This window comes from Periplaneta americana, chromosome 1 (genome assembly GCF_040183065.1).
Source record: "Periplaneta americana isolate PAMFEO1 chromosome 1, P.americana_PAMFEO1_priV1, whole genome shotgun sequence".
In the NCBI taxonomy this organism is placed as follows: Eukaryota; Metazoa; Arthropoda; class Insecta; order Blattodea; family Blattidae; genus Periplaneta; species Periplaneta americana.
The window spans coordinates 836105-848088 of NC_091117.1; the positions used below are offsets into that span (position 1 = coordinate 836105).

Genomic DNA, 11984 nt, shown 5'->3' on the forward strand with positions numbered 1-11984 from the left:
GTTACCCCAATGATGTATGATTATGTGGTGCTAGAAGAGATCTTGAATGTGAGTTTAACTTAGTTCCAGGCCATGGAAGAACACAGAAACAATTCCCTATAAGGAAAAATTTCTGTGCTCTAACTGGAAATCGAAACCAGAACCTCATGAACTGTGGCCAGAAGCTCTGACCACTAGACCATGCGATTGGTTTTGTTGTATGATAATGACACAGAAAATCGTGCACCTCCTTGAATGTCGTCATGCACCTTCTTTCGCAGGTCACCGACTATTCTCAACAGCCTTGACAATATTGCAGCAGTTCTAAGTAAGATAAATGATAACAAAACACCAACGACATTTCTAAATGTTTTATGTCCAAACAATTAAATTATACATATTATACAAAACACAAGTATGGTACACTGACACTTATACAGCTGGAGAGCTGAGCTTCAGGTACATTCCACAACCAGTATCGATCTAATCTTCAAAAGAGACAAGCGAAGGGTTACATTCTTTCACTTGCTGTTGTTCACTCAGAAGGGCGTTGAGGGTAAAGATACCCAAAACCTCCTGTACATTTCTCAGCAAACTGTATCTCTGCAGTGCTATGAATTGATAGTATTTTGTTACGATTTAATGTAACAATGTGTATCCATGGGGACCGGACTTGTAAGCAGATTCTAATATATATTATTATTATTATTGTTATTATTAATGTAATGTTCAACACTTTGATTGCAATTGCCACTAGTCTACAGAGTGGTGCATCCCAGTCAGTGGCGTTTCTTACAATTTGGAGAGTCTATAATCTTCAAGTGATATAGATGTTCTGTGATGATCCTCAATGCTGCGTGGTACTTGTGGCATTAGTTCCCTCCATGTCTTCTGATGGTCTCGGACCTCTGTCGTGAACAATGCTTTACTGAGTGAAATGACAGGCTTGGTTTTCATTTTCAGTTAGTCCCACTTGAGATAGAACCCACTGATTTTAATGTTGTATCATACATTCCATGCCCTTATGACGACAATCAGAGGCACAACGTCTACCAGCAGTGCCGAGTCTTACGCAGATGCGAAAACAGAGTAGAGGTGTTTATACTTCGATATTCGTGTGGCTTCAGCAATTACTCATTCCCTATCTCGGAATATTCACGTATGTGTCAGCTGTTCTTGACCAAGAGGACGTCGAAAAACAAACTGAGAAGAAGAAGAAGAATAAGAAGAAGCAGTAGCTCTTGCTGCTCTGACAACACTCACCAAGAGTGAGGCAATTTGACACAATGTGTGTGCAGAAATTCCAATTTCAATAAGGATTTTGCTCTAGCATGGAGTCAAATCCAACTTGCAATGATTATTACCTGGTTAGGAGAATATCAGTAGCTTCACTGACACTAGTTGATACAGCATAGTTAAATAACTAATAAAAATAATGAATTTTGTTAGATCAATACTGTTCTCACGAATATGTGATCTGAACTCACGTCGACTGTGCAGAATGTCAGACAATACAAACTGTATGACAGGCAAGTGATCACGGAGGACAGCATCTTAGTTGTTCTCTTTAGATATGCGTTGTTTTTCTTAATTAAAATTTAAAGTTAGGTTTTCACACACTTACAGTCAGTGTGGGCAGCTAATATTTTTTATTTGCCTATCTGCTAAGGAGAGATTTCGACATGAGCTCATTAACAATTCCCTTGTCAGTATCAGTTCACCTTGTCTGTTACGGCAGCAGCCGACTGTACTCCATGAAGAAGGAACTCTTCTTCACGCCTTCCCACACTTTGGACGCATAGTGCAACCTGAAACATCACAGTTCTCACTTGCTTTCGATACGACAACATCTCATGTCTTACATGACACACAGACACAGCTGATGGTGACTGTACTAACCAGTTCTTCTCGGACAGCACGGTGTGTGTGATAGGGTGGCACGTGACGCCGTGGATCTGGTTGCGCAGCATCGCCAGCAACTCTGCAAAGCCAGGATGGCCCCTGTAGTGCCCGGCCTCCTCTGCAACAATCACCCGGTCCGTGTCTCACACAGCCAGCACCCCACGAGGTCCACAGCTAGCTTCACTTACCTGTCTCCCCAAAGTCAGGCAGCAGAAACAGGCTGGTGGCATCTCCAGAGTTCTGAGGACTGACAGTGTTGCCTATGCCACTCTGGGTCTGAAGTCTGGACCTCAGGCACGTTCTGCTGTACACTGTCTGAAAAGAAACCACAACATAACGCTTGAGTGTTTGCTATCACGCACTAAGGCCTCTGGAGTGTCCAACATATTTGCAATGATATAACTCATACAGGTGATGCTGACGAAGGAAGTTCTAGGTCCTTCTGGTATGGTTTGAGCAACACCACAGAGCGTGAACCAATGGTTAAAAGGACCGATAACTGGAGATCTGTGAAATTCGCGAGCAGCAATAACCCAAATTGTTCCCATTCTGCCAATTTTTTCACCACTCTTTACATTTCTTCCATAACCACAAAAGTGCAAAGTTTTTAAACCAATTCCAGCAGCACACGTTTTATTTACGAATCTTAACAATATCGTATTTTTTTTAATATTGTATTTCTTTTTCTTGGACTTTGTTAATGTGCTGTTTACTACCCAGATAGATGCCTGGGTGTCCAGTTGTTCCACTTCTTGCTAGTTCCAGGTTTTTTATTTTAAGAATAAATGTATTACTTTTATGTTGGAGGGTGAAAATTTGATATAATATTGTTTTGTTTTTATTGATTTTATATTATTTTCTTCTGTCCATTCTTACAGCACTTTGTATGCTGAGTTTAATTTGTTTTCCACCTTATTGTGTTCAGATTTTCTGTTTTTATATTACAACATCGTCTGCACTGGCCCAAAGTGCGATGACAGGTCCCATCTGCACACAAGTACCTGGTAAGCTCAACCTCCAGCCTATTTTTAACTACTGCAGATGACAGATGGATAATGGGATAGTGGACGTACCGTGAGAAAAATGGTGTTTTGTCCATCATAAATTCCATCACGACCTGGGCCACATATGCATCTAATTGAAGGCATGAAAAGAGGGGTATGATGATTACTGTCTGCCTTTTCTCTTTTTTAAGCAACAGTGTATTATGGATACCATCTTAAACATTTTCAGGAATTCTCTTGAAGAACTGCACTCTGCAGGTCCTGTACATGACTTCAGACTACAGACAAAAGGGAAACTTTCACGGAAGAATGGAGCATTCTTATTTTGCTCTAGTTAAGTTCTAAATGTTTTGTTCGATTCAAGGCATAATTATGTAAATAATAATTTCTCTGACTCAAACACAATTACAATTAATTATCTGTTGCTGACCTGCATAAGCTTGAGTTGTGAGGGACTGAAGTCGCCCGTGGCAGCTCGGTTCTGCAGGAACAGCACATGTGGGAAGTACTCTATGATCTCTTCATCTTGTGACGTTGTTGGTGTGGAAGGCTTCAACATTTCTGCTGACTGAACAAACCTGGTAACAGCATAAACATTATCACGTGGCAATTACTGGTAAACGTTATGCAGAGCAATGACGCTGCCTCTAAGCCTGGCACAGGATACAATGCATGGCATATCTTTCTATTGTCGATCTCCATTTATGAACTGTACTGAGAAATACGATTTTCAACATAGTTAGATACGCAGTACAACAATGTAGTTTCTTCTACTGAAGCAGAATTCATATGAGTTGTGTGTACACAAGTTAACCACTGGAATGTGCGTTGAATCATTAAATAAGTGGTAAGAAACAAGTTCTATTCTCACTGTCAAGCAAATTAATCCGCACAAGCCATACTGAGTACATTAAATTACAAGCACTGTGCAGGATAAAATGGATGTTCAACGTACCGCAGTAATTTGTTTGTAATTACATCACTGACATGATATGACGCGGATTGCACTAAATTTCCACAAATCTTCTTAATTTTTTCATCATGAAACCAAACTTGAATGAGGGAACAAATAATTTTCTCTTACGTAAAACGATCTAGTTTTGCCATTCTCCTTTTGCAAATTGACCACAAGTTCTCAATCCGGTTGATGTTTCTGACCAGGGGAGTACCAGGAAATCATTTTCTGGTTGGAGAACTTAGTAGTCTTTCGAGATGTTGCCATCCGGAAATGATTTCTGCAGCTGTGTTAAGACTCTAGTTTCCAGTATGTGAATATACTTGTCCTCACTCTTCAGGATAGGAATTAATGAACCAGGCCCTTCGTGTGTAACATTACACTTTGAGGTGTTTCGTTGCTTGTTGCAGATGAGTTGGATTCTTTACAGATGTAAGTAACATAGTGGCCCTGAACCTCAAAATGTGATTCATCGAAAAAAAGTACAGTCTTCCAGTCGTTCACTGGCCAGTTTCTATGTAATTTTGCCCATATTACGCGTTTTTTTGCACATATTAGGGGTTAGCTGTTGCTTTTTTAATGGTTTACAAGTCTTTCGTCCAGCTTCCAAAAGTCTACAATGCACTGTTGGAATGCGAATGTCTACCCCAGTCACAGCTATTAACTCGTGGCTTAAGTCGGCAGCAGACAGTCTAGGATTTATTTCACTTCTCCTAACAATTAAACTGTCATCCTTTCCAGCCACATTTTTCTTTTTCCTGGGGTGCAATACATCCAGGCTCTCGGTATCGTTTCTGCAGCAATTTACCTTTGTGTCTTCAAAGTGTACTCTGCTAATGTTACAGTTTAGAGGGTTTTCATACAATTGTATCCATTTCAGAAAGAACACAGCAATGCAGTAATAAGTCTTCAACACAATTAAAATCCTTCTGAGGATGAAAATGAGAGGAAATAATTAACACCATGCAAAAAATATGAACTCCAGACCTTCAACATTGAAGTTCTGCTATATTACAGAACTCAATTAAGCAGACTGTGCAGCTGGTAGACCAACAGTCAAACAAAATGCTAAAAATTGTCACGTTCGGATTAATTTGCATGTTACTGTACAGTACGTTCAATGAGGAGAATGGCTATTCACTTAGGCCCTAACTGTGGTTTTTCTCAATACAGTTTAGACAATTCATTAACAGAGACTGACAATGCAAATTGTCAGAAGAATTATATCGGTGCCTCAGTGCAAACAATTAACAAACATAACTCCATGCATTATGTCCTGCTTCAGGCTCGCTAAGAAACAAGCACCGAACTAGAAAAACAAAACACACTGCCCTTCAAAAAACAACCTTGTGGCTCCTTAGAAAATAAGTAAGTAGAAAAACAAAACACACCTGAGGAAGTTGGGGTCGAAGAACCAGTCCTGCACAAGTATGACGATGTGGCAGACTGAGAGCAGGAAGGCAGCCAGCTGCAGCGACTGGATCTCCATGGCATTCTCCGTGGAAGTGAACTCGGTGCCGGCAAACTTCTTGCTCTCCTGCTGCACCAGGCGGTCCATCACCGATGCTGACAGCATGGGCTGCGTGTCCAGCAGAATGACACGGTTCGGCGTTACCAGCAGGTCCACGCCCGTCGTGCAGTGCCCGCCCAGCTCGTGGTGCTCCAGGCCCTGGGGCTTGAAGTACAGGCTCCTGCGGCAACGTGACAGCACAACTTGGCTGGGAATATTCATCTAAAGATGTTCCATCTTCACAAATTAACAATACAGAAATAAATGAGGGCACACAGAAATGAAATCATTTACTGTCCTCCCACAATGTTCATTTTCTGCATTGCTCATAAAAAGATATCTGTTATCCAAAAAATTTGTAACCAGCTATCTAGCAACAGGAGAGCTGATAATAACAAGACAAGATGAGACCGAGGATTCTCCAGGAATAGGGGTTCGATTAATTGGTGAAGAAAAACACTGAATACATCAGTACAAAAACATCTGTTTATATAGGGGATAAAAGTGCTAGAAAAAACTGAGTGTGGATAAAATAAACGTTCTACTTGCCAGTACCTGAAGCTTTTAGTAATCAAAAAATGTAATTGAAATTATGGACTTAATACACACACACACACTTAGCTGTATTTGATACACAGAAATAACTTTCAAAACAATTGAAATATTAATTTTTATAGTAAAGAATCTAAAAACAGTTTAGCAAATTAATGACTGATTAAAATAAAAACCAAACAAAAGATGGCAAAACTCCATCCTTGTACAACATTCAACAATAAAAATTGTAGACACGGATTTAATTAAATTCCACTCAGTGTTTTCTTGCTTAAAATTAAAAGAATACATTACCTCCAGATTTTCCGTTATCTGAAAGTACAGTAAGTCAAAAAGGAAGAGAGAGCCCTCTCTGAATCTACATTTAACAGTAACTGTGCATACTTGGGAGGGTCGTCGGGCTGGTTGCCTGCCAGCAGGGACATCAAGGTGGACTTGCCCACACCCTGCAGTCCCAGACAGCCGACCACCATGAAGTCGTTCTGATCCAACAGGAACTCGAGGGCCCCATCACAGAACTGAAAAGACTCGTCCACTAATTTGACGCTGCCCTTCATTTCCGGAGGCGGTGACAGGGGATTCACATCTGCAATGTGTTAGAAGGCGAATGACATGATTGTCAAAAATGAGTGTTTGATTCTGGCAGTGCCAACTTATTTTTCTCAGATTTTACTTATTTATACAACACACGAGTTACATGGAGTCACCAGAAACAGATCTGAGCCGCTCCCTACTTCATTACTAACCACTCAACATAACTGCATCTTTATTCGATTAGGATCCATTCCCAATATTTTGAAATTGTAAAATTACTTTTGAAAACTGAACACGTCTATTTGATACTGAATCATTTATTCAGAGATACTTCCATTGTCACCAGCTCTATTCCCAGAGGGAGGCAAATATTTCATTCCATTAGTCTGACCTCGTGTTTACTTAAGGAGTGATGACTGACAGGACAAGCAGATCAGAAGTTTACTCATAATGCTGGAACTCATCAGGAAGAGAAAAAGAAATTGCCTGGGTCACTGGCTGAGAAAAAACTCCCTACTGAAGGATGCACTGGAAGGAATGGTGAACGGAGAAGACATCAGATGATGGACAAATTAAGATATATGGATCGCATGCAGAAGGCAGAAAATGGGAACAATTGGAGAATAAATACTGGGTTTGCAGTGAAAGACCTGCTCTTGGGCAGAACACTGTGAATGAATGGTAAAATTTTGGTAACTGTACCATTCGGTGAGCTGCCTGAACCTACATACTGCACATCCGGCCAATTTTATGGAACTTAAAAGGAAAAAAGATCTAGAAGTCATTTTCAAACTTACAAATCTTCCTCATACAGATTACTAGGCATATAGCCTACTACATTTTCCAATTTCTAAGTTTTAAATCTTGTCTAGATCGTTCCCAATACTGTATTCCAGTCCAAGATATTCAAAAAGTTAAATTGCAACATCATAATAACAATAATAATAATAATAATAATAATAATAATAATAATAATAATAATAATAATAATAATAAAACACAATAACAATGCATAATTTTAGTAAAGAAAACGCCAACTGTAGGAACAGCAAGAGTTTAAATCTACAGGGTGAGGTGGAAGTAACTAGGTATTAAAAAACACGTACAAAATCTACATTTACAACACTAATTTATTGAAATTAATTTTATGTGTACGTTATTAAATGAGAATACAGATCCACACCTCACAATTCAATGTAGGCACCTGTGGTGTCGACCAATTTCCTCAAGCAGATGGGAATGGAATCCACAGTTTTCTGGAGGAAGTTGCGTGGAACATTGGTGATAACGCCAAGAATCCGTGCTTCCAATTCTTCCAGTTGCGAGGTTTCGTCCAGTGCACCTCATCTTTTGCCTAGCTGCATAAAAAATGTCAGGACTTGTTGCAGGCCATTCGTGAGATGCACGTCACCCCAGTCAAAGTTCCGGAAACTTCTCACCCAACCACATAAGCACAACATTTGCAAAGTGAGGTGGTGCACCATCCTACATGAAGATAATGTCGATGTTTTCCCATCCAGATACTGTGGACCAAACGTAATCGTCAAGCATCTCATGGTAGCATTCCGCATTCACGCAGGAGAAATGGCCCGATGACATTTGAGACCATCATTCCACATCACACAGTCACTTCTACTCCACAGTCATATCTGGATCTTGTGCTGCCCAATAATGGCAACTGTATCGATTGACGATACCTCCCACATGAAATACAGCCTCATCACTCCAGAGGATGTTTTGAAACAGTTGAGGCCAACCCAGCACTCCATTCTGTGATCGCAGTCTTCTGGTGTCAGCTGCTGCACGTAATTCAGTTCTTCCTAACACCTGACGTATCACATACCTTTACGCGAGCTGCCTGACGTGCTGATTTAGCTGGGCTACAATTGAACATTTCCCACACGATCGCCACATTCTTCTCAGACTGAGATGTGGATGGACGGCCAGTTCTTCCTGCATTCTTAACCGAACCTATGGTCATTAGCTTCCTATGACAAGTCTTTACCGTCTCTGGCATTCCCCTTCCTTTCACCTTGCGCCACCATCTCTGTACAAGAACAACACAGTGTGCAGCAATCTACGCTGACTAGCAGACAGGTGATTGGCCATCTTTGCTATTGTTGCGCGTACTTCCTCTCATGGCCACTGTTTGTACTGCTGACCTATATGTACACACTATTTTCATTATTAAAATTCTACAGCCATTTAATAATACCTAGTTACTTCCCACCCGCACTGTACAATGCACAATGATGAAAATATTAAGCAACCAAAACAGCATAACACGAAAAGCAGCGACCATTTTATACCGAAACAAATGACTAAATGTACTGCTATACTACACATTGTAAGTTGCTCTTGATACTCACTCTCTCCCGTTGTATGTTTTGCTGCTAGTTGGTACAATGGAGGCTGCTGAGTTTCAGAGTCCTTCCTGCAAACACAAACGTACATTTACTTCAAACTCTGAATCTGGTCTAGTCTTCGTTTTGTCACCTTAAATACACTTTCTCGCCATACTCTTGCAGAATGGTAACAATACACACAACTGAAAAGACCTGGCTACGATTTCCCTTTAATATAAAGCACAGTGATTAACTTCACAAAGCAATTCATACAGATATTTTTAAGTGCCAAACATTTCTGGCATAATTCTGCAATAGTATTATTTTATGAACAAAATAAAGCAGATTATATTTTTCTGTTCTAATTCCGTAACAACTAGGGTTATATTAATTTCGCAAGGCATTTCTTTTTAAGTCTGTAACATTTTCTCTCAATAAGTTCTCAAATGTTTATACAGTTATTCAATTAAATAATGACAATAATTCATTTTGAGAACATAAGTCCGTACAACTCCATTTAGCACTTTATTTCATGTTTAAAAAGAAGAAAAGAAAACAACTGGATGATGTGTGGCATGATGATGCAATAAATATTATCATAAAACTGACGTTTTATATTTTAACATTTTTTATCCATTCCCCATTATTTCCTTTGCATAACATCTTTTACATTTTTAGCCTTTATCTTATCTAATGTTACATTCCTTTTTTGTTAATCCAGTCCCTAGCATCATAACCCACCACCCTCAAATCTATTTCAATATTATCCTCTCATCTATGTTCCGGCCTCTCCAAAGGTATTTTTTCCTCAGGTCTCCCAACTAACACTCTATATGCATTTCTGGATTCACTCATACATGCCACATGTCCTAATAATGTAATCCATAGATGACGTCACTTTAAAGCTCGTGGAATGTTCTCAGCACTATTTGCAATGCATAAGTTGTATCCACAATACGGGAAACCTCACAGCTGCAGTCAACAATCCAATAAATGGTAATTTTGTTATTTTAGCTATAAAGATTGTTAAGTCTTCTAACACCCACAAGCACACCAGCCATGCAACTGTGTGGGCAGCCATAACATCACATCCATCTTGAATTAGGAGGAATTGTACCACTTTATGTTAAGCTGTGTCAGCACACTGCAGATTTGTTCCTTTCTGCAGAGTACAGAAGATCATATTACAAACTGAGAATGACATGCAATTCATGTTCATGCAGGCAGGTAAAGGGAAGTTTGTGGAATGTCATTTGACAGAGGAGCCACCTAGTAGAGATGCAATCACCTGAGCACAGTGGCAGGCCGCTGACTTGGTGACACGGCTCTGTTCCGCAGGATGATTGTCGGCTTGGTGCTGCCCTTGTCCCTGTCCACATCGCGCTCTGGCTTCGCCAATATGATCTGCAGCCTCTTGTGTCCATCTTTCTTGTCCTGCACAAAGCCGTCAAATTTTATGTTACGCTCCAGCATAAAGAATTGTGAATTAAAGCATAATATCAGATGATAGACGACATTAAGTTACATGGATCGAACCCGGTTCACAGGATTAAAAGACCAGCACTCTAGTCACTAGACCATCGTGGTGATGTTTTTTTAGAAAGATAGTAAACCCTGTAAAAATAATCGGGTTTTGCAAATTTCTTGCCTCATTATGCATATTTCCAGACATTACTTGTGCATAAAAATCCTAATCCTAGTTATCATAATTTGAGGGCACGGTTTATTCCTCAGGAGCAAGCAGTCCAAACACATGTTATTACGCGTGAAGAACAAGGTAGGTCAACGTAAAATTCTCTACACTGGAGTTTGAAATTTAATATATCAGCCAGTTTTGGCTCTAAGCAACTAATATTTTCTACAATAAACTTACATACACCTCTGATTGAGGCTGATATGTGCATCTGTTATTAGGCAGTGCATCTTACTTGACGATATGCGCCAGAGGAAAAACAATAACGGATAAACTCCAGAACACGAATTGCACTATTTCTACATGTATTGGCAAGTGTGAACTTGTAAATGCCTTATCAACATTGAAGTCCATAATGTTTTTCAATAAACCGGTATGAAGCTATTCCTAGATCTGCAGTACTCTGGCGGTTTGTACCAATAAAAGTATAGTTTCCTATTATATCGCTTCCCTAAGACTCGTTGAGTACAACCAAACTGCTAGTTTAACAAAATTACTTCAGATGTACTTATACAAACAGTTATTGTTAAGAATAATGGTAAACTACGGCAAACCGGTAAATAATTATGGCCGCTACGAGCATTTTCGTAAAAGACAACTTATTTTCACTGGACCAAAAAAACAACACCAAGAGGCCATAATTATTTGTCCCTCTTTAGTTGCCTTAACCTATATAAATATGAAAATACATGAAGCCACTTACTTTATTCACAGGATAGTATTTCTTCTGTCTCATATCTTTTCCCTTCTCAAACTCTGACATATTTGAATAAGACTCCAATCTCTCAATCGAATTTTAAAAATGAAGAACCGGCATCAAATTCATCTATAACAATACGCTACTCATTGCAATGTACACAATTCATACACACCGACCATTTTCGATTCGAACAATTCGCCAGTGTTGCCAACACACAAATTGTATCCCCGTCAGTCCAACACTTGGAAATCGTCGGAATCCGTCAAAATTTAAAAATACATATTAAGACCCACTCATTATATTTATATACAAATAAAAAGAAATGGAACAACTGGATAATACGCACGGTAGAGCAATGTCGGTAGTCGACGTTAGTCGCTGGCCCCAAGTCACCGAGCCGTGTCAAATAAAAGACAATCGAAATGGTGATAGTGAAATTCGCGACTATATTATTAAATAAATCACTCCATTAGTCAAGTGCAAGGTTTATGTAGTACAACGGCGGTGTTTTGAATACATTAAAAGAAAATGCAGATGTAGTAAGATCTTAAAGTAGGTCATCACAACGAAATGAAGAGGAAAAAAGGTCTGTTTCACGAAATATCATTAAAATGACGAAAAGTAAATTTCCGGTTAATGTGCGCCAAAGCGTTAAGTACGACACCACACACCAGCGTCATGTTCTTATGTTGGCGATATTGTGTATTTACTTAAATTTGGTGGTAAACGTAACGGCATGGTTCAAAGTTACCGTGCAATTCTCCAGTTTAGCGAAGAAAATTTTACCACAACTTACCAATCTTGAGTAAA

At 39.5% G+C, this 11984-nt stretch overlaps 1 protein-coding gene across 1 annotated transcript; it reads right to left on the minus strand.

Annotated features, from left to right (window-relative positions):
- Positions 1–335: 335 nt before the first annotated feature.
- LOC138696706 (nonsense-mediated mRNA decay factor SMG9) lies at positions 336–11562 on the minus strand. The gene is made up of 9 exons (XM_069822061.1): positions 11178–11562; positions 10070–10215; positions 8806–8870; positions 6287–6488; positions 5232–5531; positions 3316–3463; positions 2070–2196; positions 1879–1999; positions 336–1787 (listed from the first exon to the last, which is right to left on the minus strand). The coding sequence occupies exons 1-9, from the start codon at positions 11235–11237 to the stop codon at positions 1709–1711; spliced, it is 1248 nt and encodes a 415-aa protein (XP_069678162.1). The 5' UTR covers positions 11238–11562; the 3' UTR covers positions 336–1708.
- Positions 11563–11984: the final 422 nt, after the last annotated feature.